The following is a 23167-nucleotide window of genomic DNA, read 5'->3' as shown; positions in this document are numbered from 1 at the left end:
ATCGACGCATAAGCGGGGGATAGATAAGGACGGCAGGCCGAGGAACGAGGATTCTTCCCATTCCCAGTGAGGGATGTTGTGCGGTCGGCGAGCGGCACTGGCTAACCGAATGTACAAGTGCACCAAAAGTATACAGAACTGGGCAAATCTTCATGTCGGCATTCTCTATTTGCTCTATTACGAGATCAGCAGTTGACAGTGAGGGTGCATTACAACATCCGGCTGACACATCTCAATGTTATGATGCTTTCCTTATCCGCGCCTTAGGCGAAACCTCGCTCTCACGGCGAGTGGGTTGCGCTTTATGCTTCGCAACGAAAACCAACATTTAAAATCTGCATGCCAACTGCTGCGTTACCCCGCCGGGGTGGCGCAGTGGTTACGGCGCTCGATACTGTACCCAAGGATGCGGGATCGAATCCCGGCCTCGGTGGCCGCTTTCCGATGGAGGCGAAAAGCAAGGCGCCCGTGTGCTGTGCGATGTCAGCGCACATTAAAGAACCCCAGGTAGTCGAAATTTAAAGAGTCCTCCACTACGGCGTTTCTCATAGCCTGAGTCGCTTTGGGACGTTGAACCCCACAAATAAAATAAAAAAAGAAATAACTGCTGCGTTCGCTGGGCTCGGCGGTCGGTTATCGCTGCCCTCGGCATTAGACGCTCGTAGGTCGAATAGGTAAATGCAGCTGAAATGTAACCACGTAGTTTTTACGCTAACTGATAGTTGTAACACTCGTTGCCAAGCAGGCAGCGTCATGCCGCCTAGCCGTGCCGCTGAATCGCCGTATCAGCGAAACTTCGCATAGGCCGCCGATAACGCGAGCATCACAATGGAGAATCGGGTAGCGAGATATGCCGACACTCCCTCTTTGCGGCGCACCTACAGGTAGACCGTTCTAGAATGCATTTTTTACCTGCTCGGCCACTGCTCGAGTTCTAAGTATAACTTTTGGTGCGTCTGTACACGGAGGGTGGAGCAGAGCCTTGTCCTGACGAAAACTGAAGCGGCGCCTTCTGAGATGGCTTAGACAATTTGCGTGGGTTGCTGCAACATGACAGGAAAGCTTCCTTGTATCATTCGAAATCCTTGGCTGCGTCGCATCGCGCTGTCCACGCCGCAGTGTGCTTTATCTTGCCGCGTAAAGCCCTGACCTCGTTCTGTTTGCTTTACATTGTCACGACTCTGACTAACGTGATTTGCTGCGCCGAAGCGTCCCATATATTGTGCTTTTTGCAACGTTCTTGGCGATTGTTTGGTATAAACCGGTATTTTAGACAGACGAATTTGCCACAAGATGCGCTACAACGCATCACAGACTCGTGCCCTAGAAGGCGGAGCCTTCAGACGTAATGCCACATAACTGTAGAGCACACACTGCCACGCTTCCGGAGATGTAAGTATATCTCTGAATGGCTGGATGAGCTGGTAGTACGAGAAAGGAAACCCAAAGGAATGGAGATTCAAACCTGAAGAATAGATCTATCACTTATTGCTGCATGAATGAAAGTGTGAAAAACCTTAGACTGCGAAAAAGCGAAACGAAAAACTGGCTGAGATTAAAGAAAGTGGGTGCCCCGATAACCTCCCTTCTTCAATTGCTGAAAAAAAAAAGTTGAAAAGAGGCAAGGAGCAGAAAAAGAACTGACGGCAGAAAAGGTGGGCCTCCATGTCATCCTACTCAACGTAGAGCGTACTATACTGCCTAAAAATATCGTACAACAGACCCAGATTTCCCATTTATTTCAGTGCGCAATTCATTTTCAGGATTGCGTGCAAGTGTCAGTGGCATAGGCGACAGTTTCAAGGTTTCCAGTTGCGCCAAAAACCACGAGAATGCTTTGTTGAGTGTGTCAGAGAAATTGTTTACTTATACTGCTGGTTTGCAGGATGCAGCGCGGCAGACCGTTAAAATTTAAATGGAAGGCTGGGGAAGCGCCGCTGCAAGCGCGGTTTATACATTCACACGGAAAGGTATAGCTGCACAAAGCCATGCTAGCAAAGATTGTTGAGAAATCCTATTTCTGAAGAACCACGCATAACTCCCGCCAAAACGAAAACGCAATACGAGATTATCTAAGTTTTCGTGATTAGATGTGCTGGAGCCGAGAGTGGTGTATGGCGTACTTCACTGCCTTTTTTTGACGGTGAGTTTGAAATGCCGAAGCTGTCGCGGCGACTCTGCGAATGTGGCGGTTGTTTGCCTGTGTGCCTTTATATCGTTACGAGTGGAATTCACGCACCGATGGGTAACACCACTATGAAACTGATGGGCGCAGCTTAGCCGCACAACTCAACATTGAGCGTCGTCTTCATCCACCCACCAAGACACTTCTTTCTTCACTTGCTGAATGCTAGCGCTTCACTTGCTGAATGCTAGCGTGCTACACCACATAACATTGCCCCCGCCGCAAAAGCACAGTCCCGGTGCGTTCTAGGTAAACGAAGCAGGGCGTGACTAATACGGCTTGAGTCGTGTCACATGCACAATGTCGGAAGCTCGTGGTGCAGAAGACTTCGAGTTCAAAGGTTCGATTTCGTATGTGACGTTGGTGACTCGGCGCAAGATACAATAGGAGCCTGTGTAGCGTGGTAAAAGTTTTTCGCACAAGCCCACCCGGCCTGATGGTAGCCAGATCAGAACGAGAGAGCCTGGCGCGTAGTGCACATCGTGACGGCGACTGTTATAACTGGATTGCTGGGAGCCTTGGGAGGCAAAGAGGTCTGTCGCGTGCAATGTGGTGAGTATAATTAGCGTGGAATATGGCGTCACGAGCGTAGGTACTAGTGGCGGCGTATCAAAGGGAAGTAATGGGTGTCGGCCAAAGATCAGGTAAAAGGGAGAGTAGCCAGCAGTATCATAACGAGAAGAGTTATAGGCAAATGTTACAAAGGGTAGATTAATTTTCCAATTCCGATGGTCGCCGGAGACATATATTGATAACATATCTGTGAGCGTACGGCTGAGGCGTTCTGTCAGGCCGTTGATCTGAGGAGGATAGGCGGTGGTAAATTTGTGGCGGACGGTGCACACACGAAGTAAGCTCGTCAACCACTCTGGAGAGGAAGCAGCGACCACGTTCCGTGAGTAGTTCACGAGGTGTGCCATAATGTAGTATCCCGTCGTGGAGGAGGAAATCAGCGACGGCTGTAGCGCAGCAAGTCGGGATCGCGTGTGCAATGGCGTAACGCGTAGCAATATCTTGCATTCAGGTGTATTTCAGTTCGAGGGCGGTTATCTTCCTTTCTTTTCTTTTTCTTTTTAGCCAGGGTTTCACTACGCCATTCAGCGCTGAGTTTCAAGTGGTCAGCCGGAGGTAGACCTACGCATGCGCCGTTACCAATTCAACCAATTCAACCAATTGCGTACTGATGTACATGCATTGGCCTGGCATGTACTGCATGCGTTAAAGGTTATCTAAATGTATGCGCTGCAGCAAAGAACCGTATTGCAACAAAATACCATTGTGTACCAGATTCATATTTGCGTAATCGAAATGTTTAAAGTTTCCGCCTAGCGCGCTAATTGTTGTCAGCGCTCTTATGAGGCTCTGCAGATAAGGCCAAGAAAACCCTAAAGAATCCTCTGCAGTAAATTGCTTCTCAACCTTAGACACGGCCTGCGGTGCAGGTCCACAGCATGAGTGGGTCACTTGTGCCTCACTAGTCACTCCTTTAACCACGTATCGAGGAATTGCAACGGTTGCGGGCATAAGTTAGTAGCAGAAGAAGGTAGCAACTCAGGTAAAAAAGAAAAACAGGTCTTAATGAAAGTACATGGCAGGCGGCTTCATTCACATAGTGTAAAGCAAACTGCGCATCATTAGACAGGATAGCGGGTCCACACAGAACGGACACGCAATATTTTTCACAAGTAGATTTGCCGTAGGAGATTGCGATGATCCCGGTCATGGTCCCGAGAGGATCGTTCCTGATGCTTCTGTATTGGCTGTGTTACGAACGCAAAATCTCCGCTAGTACCAATGTCTGCCACCATGTTTCCATTTCAATAACAGACACCGTTGCATGGTTACAACCAGTTATTATTAAATTATAACAAGCAATACGTTTTTTACTTATACATACTGCAGGCCCTTTCAGGTCCAAGCAGAAGCTGTTACAATACAATTTAAAATGCAAATACATTAGTGGTCACTTGAAAAAACAGTTTGCAGGCAAGGGAATTCGATGCGGCAATGCCTTCAGTGAAGGAAGGAAAATGAGTTCAGTAATTAAAGGATAAAACCAGAGTAACTAGGCTTCAGAAATCAATGCTTCACGCACAATTTACAAACACGTCCACATTAGTGCAATTTACTGCTACGGCCAGCAAAAAATTTTAAAGGACGATATTACTTGGGAAGAATCAGTGTCCTATCCCAGAAACCTAATTGCAATACCTCGAACAACATCATTTGACAAAGTATGTGATTGTTTACAAATGCAGACGAAATTATGTTCAAAATGTAATTCATCAACAGCAATATAATAAATATTAATATCAATATCATAAGCCAGACTAACCCACTGTAGGGCGAAGGCTTTACAATATTCCTCTAATTAACTAGGTTCTGTGCTAGCTGCATCCACTTGCCCCTTGCGAACTTCTTATAAAATTTGTTACCTTAAGCTACCATCGGTTTTTCTCACTTTGCACTACATGCCCTGCCCATGCACATTTATTCTTAATTTCCACTAGAATGTCATTAACTGGAGTTATTTCTCTCATCCAGTCTGCACGCTTCCTATCTTTTCACGTTACATATACCATTTTTCGCTCTATAGCCCTTTGCGTTGTCCGCACATTAAGTAAAACTCTCTTCGTTAGCCTCCCCGTAACAGCCTCATAGATGAGTACAGAGAACATACAACTGTCGTATACTTTCCTTTTCAGCGGTACCGGCAAGCTGTCAGTCATATCCTCCGAGTATTTTCCAAATGTGTATGTCACTCTGATTATCCTAGCTATTTCCGTGATAGTGAGGATCTGTGCTGTACTTGTCCTAAATAGATATATTCGCGAATCACTTTCAAAGCGTCGCTGCGAACTGACTGTAAAGTGCTGTTCCTTCCCGAGGCTGCTGAACATTACTTCAGAATTCTACATATTTATTTTCAGGCCTACCTCTCTGCTTTTCCTGTCTAGCTCATCAATAATTTTTTGCAGTTATTTCCCTGAGTTACGTAGCAAGACAATGTCTTCAGTAAATTGCCGATTACTGAGGTATTCTGCATCAACGCTTATTGCTAACTTATTTCATTACAAGTCTCTGAACATTCCTTCTAAGCAAGGCGTAAATAGTAGTAGGGAGATCATGTCTAAGTAAGGTGTTCCGAACACGTTATTTATGAAAATTTTATTACTTCAAACATAGACAAATTGTCTATGTTCTTCAAACATAGACAAATTCAAGACCTTACAATCCTGTGCCCATGGCATCGAACCTTTCCGATTACCTCTAAATTTCGTATATTTTCGAGGTTAGAACGCAGTATGAAGTCAATTTCGTTTTAAGACTCCCAATGCGTTTGTCGAAGAAGGTATTCTCGACACATAAGTTATTGCGCTCTGCAAACTCAACTATAACTAGAACCATGTAGACCCAACTAGAACCAATGTGATAGTCACCCACTGGTTGGTCTCCAAACTCCTTTTTCCCTATCTTGGCAGTGAAATTGCCCATCAGTACAGTATACTGGGTCTTTACTTTCCCAATTGCCATTTCTGCATCTTCGTTGAAGCTTTAGGCTCCCTTGTCATCATGACGACATGTAGGCACCTAGGCCTGTATAACATTCAGTTTATACTGCTTATTGAGCTTAATTACGATGCCTGTCATCTCTCCCTAATACTATACAGATCATAAACTCGACAACACAATATATGTCAGCCCTTCAGTGCTGAATGTGCCTCATTTGGCCAACTAACCTCGCTAAGCCCTATGATATCCCATTTCATGCCCGCTAGTCCCTCGAAGAGCTCGACTAAGCTAGCCTCACTAGCTAAGGTTCTAGCGCTGAACGTTGCCAGGGTCAGTTTCTAATGGCGGCCCGTTCGAAGCCAAAGATTGTAAACCCTTTGCTGCATTACAGGCCTGACTGCCACCATGTTATGTTGCATGGCAGCTGCTACCCAGGTAGCACATCTCATTGGCCCAATAGTGGAACTGTGTTAATGTCTGGCCCATTAGAGAACCAGTATATACCAAACATAGTACTAATATTTGGCCGGTTATTTGTGCCGTGTGTTTGAGGAGTGATGGCCAGGTGTTTGATGGAGTAAATTCATAGGAGGTTGTGGCCAATGCTACAACAGGGTGGTCAAATGTCGCTCTGGTGAGAGAGTGCGTTTCCAGAGGTGTTCACCAGTAACAGGCCCCACCCCAAGCTTGTTAACTGAATTCAATCTACACGCGGATTTTTGTTTCATTTCGTTTTTAAATCCGATGGAGACCTGCGTGGCACCGGGATTCGGACCACGATCCTCTTGCACGCGCGGCGTATGTTCTATGTCTATGCCACCACTGCAGTGTTACATTTTAATTACCTACCAATAATCAATTCATTGTACAGTTGTTGTTTTTACCCCTTAAACCGATGTGATTTCATAGTTAGTGAGACCGCCAAATGCATCAAGACCAGTAAAGTAGCGCTGGCGTAGTGGCAACACCTGCACACAGCCGAAGACTGTGCCTTTAAAATACGAGGCATGTCCGGGGAACTATGAGGTCAACCTATCTTCTAATGAAAGTCATACGGTCTCGAAGCGCATGTGTGTGTGTGGGTTTCGATAGACAAGGCACTAGGGACATTTGATTGCTAGATACAGTCATTGTGTCTAGGACACAAGAAAGAAGCACACAGGCCAAGCCTAGCCTACGTGTTGTTCCCCTACCTCATCTTTGCGCCTCCGTTATGCACGAGTTTAGACTGAACTTCCATCTTAGTTTGAAGCTTGTCAATGTTAGAGAGAATTGTGCTGCTTGGGCGCCGCGGTGCTTTCTATACTCCGAGAACGGCGCACCTTGGAAACGCCGGGAAGGCTCTAGCTTTCACGTTCTCCTGTGTTATATAACCTTTTGAAACAGCGCAACTGAGTTTATATAGGATAGGTAGATGATGTGATGTCCCTTAACAGCGGTGACTCGTACCGAGCAGCCGGCGAGGGTAACGCAGACGATGTGTTATAACTAGCCCGTGGAGGCTACTTCGCAATCTGCGATCACACCATAAAACAACTAAATTCTCTACATACCTCTTACAAAACCTGGCGGAGAAATCCCCACATAAGCTGTCGGTGTAAAATATCGAAGGATAATCTTACGTTATTGTGATATATATTGCTGTAACCACCTATAATAACTTTTCTTTCTGCAACACAAGCAGTGTTTGTCGCGCAGAAATGGAAGACAGCTTCGGTTTCCGTGGACGCTAAACATTTTTCGCAGGCAAGAAACTACCCTTCAGGTGATTGCAAGGCCAGTCAGCATGGGGGCAATTCGCAGCGGAAAACTGTTGAAAGGCGGCCCGGCGGCCATTCGTCGTGGGTCAAGCCGGGGTAGAATATCGGGCGCAGAGCGGTTTCTAATAATAATAATAATAGTTGGGTTACAGGAAGTGTAAGGCGCAGTATCCCGAAAGGCATTTCGGTCAGCTGCTCGACAGATACGGCCGTGCGAGCTGTCGTCGCGGGCCAATCAACGCACAACCAGTGTCGAAAGCAGAACTCTGTGACTCGATCCACCCCACAGGCTGCGTCTCCCGCAGGCCGTCCGCTTCGACGATACAGGGCATCCCGTGTGTTAGAGCAGAAAAGTATTGTGCAATTGGTCTCCGTAGTTGTTGTTAATAATCAACCGAATGTTAAAACTTGAAACCTTCTCAAGGATCGCTCACCTAGACAGAGTTACGGGTAGAAGCGACAGCTGCAATGCAAGCAAAATTCTGCTCCTGATCAAGTCAGCATCTACACTAGCTGCGCTACTGAAACCATCGCCGAAATCGTAATCTTAGTCTTTGTGAGAAAATTGGGTTACCAATAAGGCAGTTACCTGTATTGATAATTTTTCATAGCATTGAAAATTCTCATAGCGCCGTGCTAGGTTCCGACGATGTAAAATAGTATCGAGCATAGTCGCCACACCTTGCTGCCTCGTGGTAAACTCTACTCAGTATGGATGCGCGCACGCGACGTCTGTTAGGCAGCAGTGATTTAAGCCGGCGAACTTATATGCAAACCAATGACGCTTACGTTTCTTCAAGCCTTGCCGGCTGCTCATCCATGCTATAGGGGCGACGTGGTACCGCCTCTAGATAGAGCTCGCGGAGAATAGCTACAATATAAGAGGGGCGCACGGCCAGAGTCATCGTTCACCGCGCTTTCAGCCAAATGTTGGTGAGCTTTAGTCGCCAGGCGCTGCAAGTGTTGCAAGTATGTTGGCAATGCACTTGAGGCAGGATATCTTTCGATAATCCGCACAACAACGTGCCGCGCAAATGATGCTCTAAAGACAAATTGGGCCTCCAGTAGACGGTTGGTATGCAATAGGGGGTGCATGAAGGCTGTATAAATTCGCCCTCGGGCGGCATTCTAGGTATGGCATATTATTTGCTAACCTTGACACGTGATTTAGTGAGAATATCGTAAGCTATTAAATCAGGCCAACCAGTGCGCATTTGTCGGTCGAGCGCTAAAGCGCTTGGCGACAGCCGCCTCTTTTTGCAGCACGTCATGGTACGTCCGTACCTCTGCGTACCGCCGCACTGTTGCTAGCCGGCGAAGTTCACTTCAGGAAGTTGGTGCAGCTTCATTATCTTTGTGTTCGTGTGTTTTTTGGCGCCTGTCACCTAAGAGGAACTGTGAGCAACTAGCCCAGAAAAGCATTGTCTTAATCGCTAAATGTGATTTACCTCTCAGACAGTTTAGTTCGTCTCAAATTTTGAGTGCTCGAATTCAAATCGTGTTCGCTGCAGAAGCGCGTCTATATTCTTAAAGAGCCTGTGACAATTCGGACCACTGGTATTCTCTGTAAAAGTCTGTCGCAACCTTATAATGGGCAGTGCTTGCCTACGTGAATAAGCTCATATTCTGTGCCATCATGCGTTAAACTGAGAAATGACAACTCACCCGCAACGCAGCTGGCACCAGTCTTCGCTGGGAAAATTGTTGGCTATTGTCAGATTTTTCGGAATATGTGACAATTCGGGCCACTGGTATTCTTCGTAAGTCTGAAGCAACCTTCTAATGGGCGGTGCTTACTTACCTGAAGAAAGCTTATATTCCGTATCATCATGCGTTAAACAGAGTAATGAGAACTCACCCGCAACGCAGCTGGCACCAGTCTTCGCTGGGAAAATGGTTGGCTTTTGTCAGATTTTTTGGGGGCCAATCGCAAGCTATGTACTTCCTACATTCTCCACAACTTGAGTCGTAATAGTATGCTTCTTCTCCATCTTCCTCATTTTCCGGACTGCACTTAGCTGCTGGCTCACCAGAACACGATACGGTAGACTGGCCATCTACAAATAAGCAAAGTTGCTCGTTGATTTTGTCGCAGAGAAATTAATGTCCCAGAGAGAAGGCGTTTTGCGGTATAGCGGTAGTTATGCATATTTATTCAAGGTATCTAAATGTACTCACGGAGAGTCTCAGAGAGGTAGTCGAATCGGCATGGATGACAGTGGGAGAGGATATGCTGGATGTGGCAACTAAGCCTCAACTCTTACGTTGAATAAACTATAGGAGCAGTAATTTCGCTTTTGTAGTGAAAGAATAACTATATATATTTTACTCGAAATGTGAAAATAGTTGCTTCTAAACTAATAACGGCAACAAAACGTAACTCTCTACATCAGATCAATATAAGAATCACAATCATTAAAACTGCAATTCGTGCTTCAATTAAATGCTTCATCGTTGCATGCTTCAAGTTCCAAACGAGTTTCATTTGCTTTGGACTGCCATTTTACGCGCATGAGTACAAAAGTTGAGATGTAATTTTTTTCTTGGCTGCACGTTCCAGCTTTGCTCATTTGAAAATGAACAACTGAACATTAACGTTCAGCTACTGGGCCTAGGGTTCTAATCGCTATAGATGTCGAAAATGTCGCGCCAAAGAAAGAGTGGTAATTAGTTGCTCTGCTTTGTTTTTCACTAGCACGAAGGGAATATTTGGGTGTAAGCTGTAAATTAGAAAAGTGGCGCTAACGTCCAGGGGCTACGCATGAATTACGAAAGAGTTTGCGTGGAAGGCTCCAGGCTAAATTAGGCTACAAATGTTTTCAAACATTTGCTGATGTTGTGATTTACACGGGACTTTTCGTATTTTTCCTTCAACAAAACTCACCCGATACGACTGGATCTAGACCCTCCAACTAAGTACATCAGCACGAGGCCAAAATCAATGAAAACCTCTAATCATTTGATATATATGTCTGCGCGCATACATGATAGGGGTCACTGTCAGACGAAGCAGCCAATGGTCGCTTCGTAGAAACTGCTCATCCGACTGTAGTGAACGCTTCGCAGGTTATATTGTAATTTCTTTGAGGTAGCTTCTGTTTAAATTTTAGCAGCCCAGCTGTATTATAAGCGTACAAAAATAATTTGTAAGGATTTCTCTTTCATCCGTTGACAAATTTCATTTTAATTCTATTCGTGCCGACACTTCCCTGGCAGAACAATAATGCACTACGTTTGTACCAAACCAAAACACGACAGCAGGTTTAAGTTGTCTAAAGCAATACTGACACTGGTTGTTAATAGTACGAAAGGGCCCACTTAACAAGACATCTTTCTAAACAAGGTTTATTTGATTTGCTTCATGATGTTCATGTCCCAAAGGAACTCAGGCTATGAGAGACGCCGTATTATTGAGCTCCGGAAATTTCGACCACCAGGGGTCCTTTAACGTGCATTGAGATCGTAAGCACACTTAAGATTTGATTTTCGTCTCCATAGAAAAGCAGCCGCCACGGCCGGGATTGCATCACGCATCCTCGGACACAGAAGTCCAACGACCTAACCACTCCATCACTAAGCCGGGGCTCTTTAAAAGCAAAGAAACAGAAAAGGCGACTGCATACAGTGCTTAGTCTAGAAGTGGTTACTCAGAAGAGACGAAAAGCTCAAAAAGAAGAAATAGATACAGTTTTAGGAACAATTTTCACCATATATAAAACATTAACACTCTCTTTCGCGAGGCATAGACCTAAATCACGCATATTTCATACGAAAACATGTCCACTCCATCGCACCTAGATATGATCAAGCACTCGAGCATAGCATGTCACTAAGACATATGGCAGTAAGAGTTGCCTGCTTCGTGTAGTATAAGAGACGTTGTGTCCGAATGATTATGTCTGCATTATGGCAACCGACGCGAAAAGAGAAGAACCAAGAAGCGAGCAGCTACACGCCCATCCCTTATAATTCTTAAATTGCCCAAACATTAGCCGAGAACCATCCCTCTGGTTCGTATAAAGATTTCATTCATTCGTTGTCCTTCCTGTGGAAACTAATTCTCCTTTAGATGCAGTTTAAATGCGGTAACATAACGACTACACTAGTAAAATTTCAATGAGAAAGTGAGACTATGTCGATTAACATAGATGAATTGTTGAAAAAATATTGCCCGTGGTGGTTAGTTCAGACAACCAGGTCTTCAAATTTGTTCTGAACATTGGAAGTCCCTCCAGAAAAGTAAGGGACTGCACGAAAGAAGAGGGGAGGCAGTGTTAGATTGGCTTACAGAGCATGAAAGTTCGAACATGACAGTTTTATAGCGAAAAAGGAATTGCTGGAAGGTGTATTGAGACTATTCGTATCGTACAAAGTATGTGTGCTTGCGCAATGTTGATATGTCAATGTTAGCTGCGTACGTGTCTCACATGTCTTTTTCATTTTGAAGTGGTGGTTGTGAATTCTTAGTTGTTAGGCCGTCGGTTTTCCCTACATGCGATGGCTTGACCAAATAATCACAGGGGCCTGGATGTGAACATCACATGCTAGCCGATGAGACAGCGGATTGCCTATTATCCCAGCATGGGCAGAAAAGCATCGATAGTTACCGATGACAGAGTCAAGGAGTACAGGGCGTGGGGTACTCATGCGTTCACGACAGAAGAAATTGACCGTCGCTAAAGCAAGCGAAGAGCTACCTGCAGTCAGTGTGACTGGTGTACAATTGCATAAATGATAGGCACACTATTAGGAGGATTGCGGTTTGGGCTGCTTGTATGGAAGGAAGAGTTTGTCCGTTAAGGTGTGAAAATTATATATGTCAACGAACCTGTGTCCTATAAAGTGTATCAGGTACCGGGGGCCTAATGACGAGGTTGAAAGGCTGTGCGCACGCTGGCGGGAAGGGAAGGAGAAGGTAGATGTATCTACAGGATAATGGTTTGCTTTCAGAAGAAGCCAGCGAACCTACATAGTGTTCAACAGTCTCACCAGGTTATTGTGTCTGTGCCGGGGGAAAATGATGAGGGAATAAAAAACCCAGCTTATATATGCTCTTGCTAGAGCTGTTACAGGGAGGCGAATTTACATTTTAAAGGAGGTGTTCAACGTTGACAAAACTTTTTCAATTTGCGTTTGGGTGAGTGGAAAATACGGAAGAGCGTCTAAAATTGTGCATGTGGCTCAGAGATGTACTGGCTTCATTTTCTTGAAATTCGGCTTTGTGTTTAACATGCCGGATTAGGTGAGTATTGGAGCCGCATGTGCCTATTTCCGAATTAAAGTTCGCTTTATGGAACCTTTCATAAATATTTTTACGACTGGTGTTTGACGTCGGAGCTCTGAAGAGTACCGCGGAGTCAAAGAGATCAGCTGGTCAACGGCAGTGCGCCCGTCACGAGAGATTTTCCCAAGGTCCTTATCCTTGTCTTCTGCTAAACTTTTTAGGTTCCATAAGTTGGCGAGTCAACAATTTTGTCAAGTCCTAGCCTGAATACAGGACTACGATAGTAACCGCAGGTCAGCAGGGCAGCAACGGGAACCAGCGTGCCGGCGGGGAGCCCCATAAACGCCGAAAGGACCGCCTGCACCAGCGTGCTTCTTGAAAAACGCTTGCGCCTCCTCTTCTTTGGCGACACTTCCTCCCTTCAAAAAGAAGCATCGTCACGATGCTAAACTAAAACTAATCAACAACCGCGCAATACACACGTTCTCGAGACCTCTTGCTAGCAGATGAACGATTTTGGAAGGAGAAACGAGGAAGGGTTCTCGGTAATCACTGGTAATCGGCTCAAGCCTTACTACGTGCACAATGTCAGGAGGCGAGGAACGGCGTGACGACGGTTGCGCTACACAGGGGAGCATCTCGTAATTGAGGTACTGTGTACGGCCCGACGTTCCGCTTTATAAGTGTTTCTGAAAGAACTCGACGGCGAACCGGTGTCCACACCCAAACCTTATCTCAAGGCCGGAAACGCACATCACATCACTGGAGTTTGTAGTGACGAGCATCTGTACGCTGCTGCTGCCGTATGTGAAGTACGACCAGTTGCCAAGCCTCCTCCGCTTGTTCGCATACTAGACGGAGATCATATTATACGTCGTCTGCCGGTGGGTGAGGGAGCATAGCGTCAAGCATGGCGGTGATCTGCCATCTATGCACTACCTGGAAGGGGGACATACGGATGGTTTCCTGGATTTCATTTTATTTCATTCTATTTAAACCTATCTTAGTGTACTCAATTATAGTTGGAACAAGTTAGATACATTACGGTTTATGACACGTTCTGCATGTGACCTAGGCGGCGCAGCAATTGTGTTCATAGAGCAGCTTAGAGTTACTATACTAACCGTGTGCCGTGTCCACTACGCCAGAGTTTGCAGATGCCGTATATTACTCTGGAAAGCAAGACTACAGTATACAAAAAATAGGTTTTAAAATTTTCTACCGGTTTCTCGTTATCACAGCTGGGCATTCGCTTATTTGGCGATGGTGCTTTCAGATTAAAGGATGGAAAATGCTGAAAAGTAAGTAAACTATCCCTTTAAGGCTAGAACCCCGCCGGGGTGGCGCAGTGGTTATGGCGCTCGACTACTGTTCCCAAGGACGCGGGATCGAATCCCGGCCTCGGCGGCCACTTTTCGATGGAGGCGAAAAGCAAGGCGCCCGTGTGCTGTGCGATGTCAGTGCACGTTAAAGAACCCCGGGTGGTCGAAATTTCCGGAGTCCTCCACTACGGCGTCTCTCATAGCCTGAGTTGCTTTGGGACGTTAAACCCCATAAACCAACCAAATCAAACCATACTTTAAGGCTAGAGTGGAGCTGTCACAATTTGTGAGACGTGCAGATGAGATTAGCCACGCCCTTCCTACAATGCGGCACATGCTTTCATTTACTCCAAGTCACCAGAGAAACCGTCAGAGTAAAACAAACTGTATTTCAGATCACTAAGGTGGTTGAGAATATAATCAAATAAGTCTAGTAGTATCCATTGCAGATGCCAGCGACTTTAGCTTTGGTGGATAATGGAGTAGCAGGGGTAGCAGAGCTACCAGTTACAGTAACGCGGTCAACCTAGTTGTACTCTCCCTTTTCATAGAATTTTGGGATATGGTGAGAAAGCAGAGAAAACCCACGGATAAAGCGATGCCCATTTTTTGAGAAAAAAAATTAAAGACTGGAGTTTCTTTCGTTAAAATAAAACTCTATATTATGAAAACTCATTGCTAATATATAAACTAAACGCTTGCTAAAATTACGCGCTCTGCCCTCGATATGGTCGTCATTGCAGAATATGTATAATAATAGTTTTGTACTCTTCTCAGACAGTATTGTATATTAAGCGAATCTTACATCTAGGAGTCAGCTTATATGCATGGTTTTGTACAGAACAGTTGAATGTCTAGCAGTGCCGTTTGCGTATTTGCCATGCTCCGTTGAAAATATTTGGCAATATCTTGTAGAATAAAAGTTTAAGGGAGATTGATAATATTCTAACTAATAAGGCAGGTGTTTTTATTTGCTGTCCGAGAGCCAAAAGTGTTTTTCTCCCAATTCTTACATGATAAACAGGAAAAAAAAGCAGGCAACACTGAGAGCAATGCTGCATATCAGACTGCTATTCCATGAACTCCTGATACAGCTGCTATAAAGCTGGCTGAGAAGAGAATAAATTCGTTGGAAGCACAGTACCAACACTTACTTTTTTCCAGCGTATCTATGTTCTCATAATTCACTCCACTGAAAAGCATCAAGAATCGGAAGTTAAGTGTCAGTAAACAAACGAAACATAGGCAAGCATTTGTGTTTTAAAATATCAAAAAGAGCTTATAAACCACGACTGTGCGCCTTCTGTCATGATTTATCACGAACCAACACAATGTCAATAACAAACAAAATTGTCCTTTAGGCAGTATGAAAGAAGAGCGCATGAATTCTTATTTGAAGAAAAGAGCGTTCGCAGTTTTTTATGCTGGCAACAATGAAACTCGTCAAAAGGAAAGTTCCTCCCGTTCTCTGTAAACGTATATCTGTACTTCATGTGATGTGGAACATCATGCGACGTGAAAACATATCGGTGCTGATACCTTCTTTGTATGTAGCCGTATCGTCCTCACATAAAAAATATTTGTATTCGGTCCAGTCTTAAAGCCATATTTTCTTCTATGTCAGTGTACTATTATATTAATAAGAGCAGTAGATACGGTAGCTTAGTGGTGGCGGCTCTCTACTACTGAAACCAAAAATGCGGGATAAAGTAATGAATGTGGCGGCCGCTGTTCAAAAGAAGCGAGAGAAAGGGGCCCGTGTTCTGTGCTGTGTCAGTGCATGGTAAAGAATTAGGGGTGGTTGGTATTTCCGGAGGCCTGACCTACTTTTGTTTCACACGCAACCTGAGCCCCTTTGGGAAGTTGGCCCGTATAAACCCTAATCCTTTGGAGTCATTTTCTTCCAGCCTTCGAAACCCTTGCATGTTAAAGAACCCCAGGTGGTCGAAATTTCCGGAGTCCTCCATTACGGCGTCTCTCATAGCCTGAGTCGCTTTTGGACGTTAAACCCCACAAACCAACCAAACCTTCGAAACCCTGTTCGTACATCTTCCACTGTCCGTACTCATTCATCTGCTTAGTTGCGAAACTTTGACAATATTATTGTATTTTGTATTCCTGTAGATCACTTTACATTAACGTATGTCAGTTTCAAATCCACACAAGCGTTCTTGAACACAATTTTTGTTTTTTTAATACACGCATTGTCATCCTTGATTTGTTGAACAACAAATTTAGAATTGAATGCTTCCTATTAATAGTATGCTGCTGTTTGTCCAGGTTTTCTGCCTTCAAGGTGTTCCACGCTAGAATTTCACAACTTAAAATAAATATAAAGAGCATTACCTAAAATTGTTTTCGCATGAGATACGGCCTGGCGAACGCAGAATGAGGATAACTTTCATCATAACATCAGTATATATTTACATACTCCAAAAGTTACCTTTTATTCACAGCAGTTAGCATGCAAGTTTATACTGCAATCTTAGAGATACTGCAATTTGCTGACTATTCTGTTTTGTAGGATTCTAGTACTACGTCTATGTCCTTAGATATCCGCGTTTAAATGTTCAGCCCAAACCTCTCGGTGTATCGACATCGCACAGACGGCAGTCTCTCGGTCAAACCTAGCATTAGCACTTAAGGTAGCGCTCTGAACAACGAATGGTCAATATATAACGAAATGGTTCATGTAAGGTTTCGTACACACCAACCCGCAAAAGCAAAACGAACAAACAACGATAATAGGTAACGCGAACTTGGAAGTGCAGCTCGTTATGTCGTATAACGCCTGCCGTCTTTGTCGTCAGCGTCGTCAGAAAGAAGCATGCATCCGTTCCGTCGTTTGTGCAGTCCACTCTTCACATTGGATTGATATAGTGTACATCCCCTCGAAAAAAGGGATAGTGGCAGTTGCCGCCAAACTCGGCTCTCATGACTCATATTTCTTGGATGCTATTATAAATCGGTTTCATATTTCACAATGTTCTTCACTGCATCTTTGTTCCTACACTTTCTGCTTATTTCACTTTTTTGCTTTTCAGCCATCTATCTTTCAAACGCTTTTTGCTAACTTCCACCGCAGATTAAGTGACCTGTTCGTTGTTATTTCCAAATAATACGGCCTCAGGGAGAATAACTGTGCTTGCGTTGACATCCAGGATGGATCACATCATAATTAAGTATAAGATGCTCATTGCTTCTGTGGATGTGCCATACAGTGCACCTGTGTCATCCCGTTGAATTTAATTTTGCAGCAATGCAAGACACTGCTATTTAGCTTCCCGGAAAGGGGCAATGCCTCTTTACGTATTACAGAAACATTCCTCCCTAATATGCATTTTAAAATTTGAACACATAATTCTACACACCGCTTGTTTTCCATTGAAATAAACCAGTTTTATCCTCTGTGTTGATTTACTTGTCGTTTTAAACTGAATTTATCCGCTTAGGGCCCTGCATACATGCAGGTTATCAGTCACAGGCTATCGGCTATATGTATTGAATTAGCATACCTACCCACCTATTATTGTCCAATTTGCTCCGACGTTCTTCATATTATATTCTCACCTTCCTATCCAAGTTTTGGCGCTGCCATGCGACAGGACTTCACTGCTTGACATTTCGCCTCGCATTGTTTATGCTGCTGACCAGTGGCTCTTATCTCAAACTCGCCGCTATGATACGCATCTCCATGGATGTCTAAGCAAATATCTCTTGGCTGCTTCGGCTCTTTGTCAGTGAAGTATTTAATGGACCCTGCGGGTATTGACTGATATACACTAACTTCTTAGGCACCTATGAAGGAAGTTCAGCGTTGACACAACACACGTACACAAGGGAAGCAGCCGCCTTCGAGGCCACAGCATGAGTCTAGTGGTTGACAACACCTGCAGGATCCCTGGTTTTAACCACAGGCAGCTAGACTACTCAGTATTCTGCAACAATTTCGCAGTATATTTCGCTAACCACCTTTGTTCCACAGTGATAGGTTCGAAGATAAAAATCAGTCGGACGCTTTCGACACCTAAGGAGGATACACAAGGACGAGAAGCTTAGGATGCTTCAACGGGAGCTGCCCTGGTGCTACCTCGGCTACTGTTCACTGCTTCTTACATTGGTACCTGCTGGTTAAAGACCGGTGAGGCCGCTTTAAGCGGGGTTGTGGCCAAGGCTTGGGTTAAGGCTAAGGAAAGCCGCTGTTTTCGTGAACCTGAATGCGCGGTTTTGGTGAGATATGCGTTTTGGATGCTAAAGCCTTCGTCTTGGATAGTTTCCTATAGCATCGTGCTTTTGGGTTGTGCTTTTATGTACCATAGGCCTTGTGATATGGGGTAAAGGCACTCGCTATAATTAGATGCGGCATTTGAGCTATCCTCCCGGCTCTGCGACCAATGTCCGACGTTGCTTTAGATCTGTGTTGCGGAGTTGTATATATTAAGAATGAAGTCGTTGGCGTCTACGTTCTTTCGTGATAGAACTTCTATGTGTGAGACAGCTTTCTGTTCTCTATATCATTTTGAATGGGCATACTGTTTGTTGTGTTGGAGAAAGGTGGCGGTTAATGCAGTGAGCCTCTTCGAGCTAGCGTCAGATGGGGAAGTAAACAGAGCGTAACCTGATAGTTTTGCGGAGTAGCTATATACATGCAAGGCCATGGCATCCGGTTTCTCGGATAGCGGTTGTATATGGATATGTGGAAATGCAGGTTACCACACTTGTTTTTGTAGTCCTTGCAGTTCCACTGCAATATCCTAATTGCTTGAGGTTGTAGAGCCATGTTTGATATTATGAGGTAGGTTTAATTCCTGCTGCATTTCTATTAGCTGTAGGACGGTTTTATCTAGCGTTTCGTCTACTCCCAAAAGGAGTTCGAAGATTTTTTGAAATGGGCCATTATTAACCTAAAGTTGTGTCATATTTGTGTAGTCTTTCTTCAATAGGATATGACTTATTTGTTGAAGCAGAGCGGGCGGGTTTAGATTTGTGCTGCGGCTCACCATGTGGGGAGGTTTGTACTATTTTTGCTGCCATACTCTGAGTTGGCCGGGATCTGTCTCTTATAGCGCTATGATTTGTTTCTATGTTCATTGCGTTTCCATACAACGCGGAAACCTAAACTGGGATGATTTGGTTGGCCCGATTGTCGGTGGCCTGATTGCAAGATGTAGGTTGGGCTTTGCTTTACTAGTTTTTCTAGTTCGGCAATTGTCTTATGCAGTGTAGCAATGTGTTCTTTTTTTTTCTATTTTGTTCAAAAAGGTCGGGCTTCCTGTGCCCATTTGGGAAACCTTGGCTCCAAAGCTCACCTCTATATTGTTGTCGCTGCTGGCGTTCGCATCGGCGTTGACGTTGCTTTCGTTTTCCGGGTTGCTCGAGGGGAGAAGCTGGCGTTCCTTGATTCTGATGTTTCTGGAGCTTACGCTCCCTTGTTGGCGGTCATACAAGGGCAGGTAGGAGGCGGACGTTTCCCTTGGCCTGCTGCCACAGCCGTCACGGCTCTCGAAAGCCACTTCTCGTGGTCGGTTTTGTCGTTGTTGGCATCGTTGTCTGCCGTCGAGAGTAAAGTGAACCGGTTTCCACCGGTTCGAGAGGGCTTCTTGGCCTGCGGCTCCTTTGGCTTCTCGGCGAAATGATTTGCATTTGCATATACCGGTAACGTGCGCTTCCCCGCAAATGATACACCTTTGTCCGCAGCTGTGGAGCTCAACGTCATACGGTGACGAATGGTCTTCGCCATAACGCCGATATTTTGACATTTTCGGCTTGTAGCACTCATCAGCGCGATTGCCAACTTTGCGATAGTTGAGGCATTTCTCGATGCGTTGTATGTACGGGTAACACGCGTGGCCTCTGTAGTATCTATATGTTTCGGTGGCTTGGTGCCCTCAAGGGTTATGATAGCCGCTCTGGAGCGCCCTATGCGGCGTGTGTTGAGAATGGGCAGTTGAGGGTCGTATATCGTTATTGCGACAGCAATACTACGCCAGGTCTAAATGCTCGTCACGTGGCCCGTGGACCCCCCTGGTCCTCGAGGATTTGAAAAAGAAGAAGAAGAAGACGACGGAGACGAAGAGTCGACGACGAAGAAGACGACGACGAAGAAGAAGACGGCAAAAACGACGAAGAAAACGACAAAGGAGAACAACGCTCGGTCACCCGCATTTAATACTTTAACTCCATATTCGGTTCAGCAGCGTTGAGCCCTTCTCGTTTTTAACCTCATGGAATTTCATCAGGTGACTCGCCGCTCAAAGCTCCGTAGGTCACCAATATTACGGAATGCTCGGGAGGAGAAAAGTATGCCGTGGTCGTTTAACTCTGACTGTTGACGATCAGCCTGGCTATGCTGTGTCTGCAAGTGTGCTTGTTCTCTCATGGGCGTGCTCATTCTAAATGTGTTACTGTGCAGGTTGATGTGTACCTTGCCTTCGGCATATGTCTTGTCGAGCGGTAGGTCTAAGTGTTTGCTGAGTGCCTGGATCAGGTTTGTTGGCGTGACCATGCGGAGATTTAAATTTCACTGTCTCAAAACGACTTTACAATCGTGTTTCGGTACGCGTGGGGGGATTGGCTCTCTGTGCTTGTCTGGGAGCTTGGTAGGACGGATGGTGAGTGAGGACTTGCCTGACTCCTTGCCAGGAAGAGGGGCATCTACGGTGGCGTTCGATCCAGTCAGCGGTTGCGTTCGCTCTAGGTGCTTCACTTTCTGCTGGATACTGTTTTAGCGGCATCTCGTAATTATTGCTGATCTCATTTCATCCCGCCCCGAATAGAACAGAAGGAGTGACTGTTCGCCTTCCACCGTGAAATTCATGTCGGTAGCGGACAGGTGGAGCCGCGGTGGCGGCGGCCCGATGGCGTCCGAGGTCGAGGTTAAGCCCAACCCTTGCTCGCTCCTGTTGGAGACGAAAACTCTTGCTGTCATTTGGCTAGTGAGCTCCCCAGAACATTTTTGCGTCCCTTGATGCTACTCGTGATGCCGAACCTGGCGATCAATACTCGTGACACTCATAGTGGCGCGAAGCGCCGAAAACGACTGAGAAGCCGCAGCTCATTCGGACACGTCCGCGCAGCTCGGAGGTTCGAGCGTTCTCCGCCAATCGTATAAATAGAGTTGAGAATTTATTAATTTCTGCAGAACCCATGTACCCATGAAGTGTCTGCCCCATACGTTGCCGTTGAAGAATATTTCCTCAGGAGCAGCATTTTATCATTTCATCTAATGACACATTTTAATGCAGCATTTTCACCTTCCTTAAGGCTCCTTCAATCTAAGCGGACGCGTTCCGATTGCGGCAAAAGGTGAGGTGACCATGCTCTGGGCGATACCTATGAGCGTTGAGCCAAAGGTGGTCGCCATTATAAGTTGAATATCTTTGGGACGTCAAACATCACAAACGAAACCAAGCCAAGCTAACAGGAGCCAGTGCATTGCACCTTGTTCAATGACTAGATTTCCAGATTCTCTACTCGTTCGGACTTGCCGTTATATACAAATCGACTCATAGCTCAGTTGTTATGCAACATTATTCCGGTAGAAAGAAAAGCTCACACCAAATTAAAAATAATTGAATTTATGTGCAGTTGAATACAGTGTTATATTCGACGCAATTAGGTGCGCCATGATGTTCGATCTGGCCGTGTCGCCACGGGAACGAAATCGGTGACTTTCACGAAGTCATTGAGCTAAAAGTGTATCCTTTGCCTTTGCTATTGGCGTGATAGCCCTGCTATCTCATGGCCATATACAGAACAAACGAAAAAGCAAGTCAAAAGTTTGAAGACACCTAATATTGTCTTTGCAGGTATAATTCTGCAGCTTAGAGATCTATCTGCATACCACACAACAGATACACGCCATATTTAACATTTCAAAGCGAAGCTTTTTTTCTCCTGGTCAAAACCTCAACATCCTCAGCCTTGGAACATTTCACCCTGTCTTGCCCTGGAGAGCAGTCATATAGGGTGTTGCACAATTAGAGGCGCGATGTAGAATGCTTCTCCCAGCTAAACCGCGGAATCCTTGCAGTTCAAATTTCGCACATACATCACATTTTGTCGCTAGTATTTTTTAATACTAAATTTGTTTGGGGTACTTCCCTGATTCGATCAGAAGAAGTCAGATGTTCCCATCGCCTGCGGGGGCGGCGACGCCAGACGAACCGCAGCCCAAGCGATGGGACTGGTGGCGCCACCTCATGCTGCTTACAACAACTCAAACCTTCTGCCAGAAACGTTCGCCCTCTCTTTTCCTGCTACAGAGTTGTTGTAAGCAGCATGAGGTGGCGCCACCAGTAGCATCGCTGGGGCAGCGGTTCGTCTGGCGTCGCCGCGGCCGCAGGCGATGGGAACATCTGACTTCTTCTGATCGAATCAGGCAAGTACCCCGAACAAATTTAGTATTAAAAAATACTAGCGACAAAATGTGATGTCTGTGCGAAATTTGAAATGCAAGGATTCCGCAGTTTAGCTGGGAGAAGCATTCTACATCGCGCCTCTAATTCTGCAACGCGCTGTAGTCATCTTGATTCTCGAACGTCATTGATCTGCGGAAACGAGGTACAACGTATGCGCGAGTATCATCTGCGCCTCACTACAGCTGCACCGCAAACATACAGCCGCGCATTCGTTTCGAATCTCCCGGAGCGAACAGATCATCTCCTTCCCCCGAGACATGAGAGCACTACTCTATTGCCGAAGCCAATCACGCCTCGTATAAAACAGCAACACCTTATTTCGCTGTGCACTCATCATCGTCTTCATCATGTTTTTACTGCACCGCTCCTTCATTAAATCTATGTGACCTAGGTAAATACGCAAAGCATGAACGCCGTCTAGGCCATTGCGCGCGACAGAAGGGGGCGGCGGGTAGTAGAGGAAACCATTATTTCTAAAGACAAATACTACAGCTGTGAAAGACATGCTGCCGAGTTTAGGGAACAATAAGTAACCAGATTTTAGCCCGTTACCATGAAGGTTATCAAGTGGGGAAGCGAGCAAATATCTAAGCGGCAGCAGCTACTGAGGGTGCGGCCGATAAATTATGCTTTTGAAACTTGGTTAAAAGGACAGTTGAACCTCTGCAATTTTTTTAATCATTGGAGGACACACAAGGCCTCTTCTTCAGCGAATTCGACTAAATGTGTCGCTTTGTTCCAGG

At 45.4% G+C, this 23167-nt stretch overlaps 1 protein-coding gene across 2 annotated transcripts in view; it reads right to left on the bottom strand.

Moving 5' to 3' along the window:
• Window positions 1–23167, bottom strand: part of LOC146176200 (uncharacterized) — a 94369-nt gene that overhangs the window by 3662 nt on the left and 67540 nt on the right. For both annotated transcript variants that reach the window (XM_084582518.1, XM_084582517.1), the window contains 2 exons: window positions 15159–15196; window positions 9317–9515 (listed from right to left, as the gene is read on the bottom strand). In XM_084582518.1, coding sequence (XP_084438644.1) covers window positions 9317–9515; window positions 15159–15196 — 237 coding nt within the window. The remainder of the gene's footprint in view (window positions 1–9316; window positions 9516–15158; window positions 15197–23167) is intronic.

The sequence above is a fragment of the Amblyomma maculatum genome, chromosome 10 (assembly GCF_055883805.1).
Source record: "Amblyomma maculatum isolate TAMU_Amacu chromosome 10, ASM5588380v1, whole genome shotgun sequence".
NCBI classification, from domain to species: Eukaryota; Metazoa; Arthropoda; class Arachnida; order Ixodida; family Ixodidae; genus Amblyomma; species Amblyomma maculatum.
The sequence above is the reverse complement of the archived record's forward strand: the minus strand, read 5'-3'. Positions and strand labels throughout refer to the sequence as shown.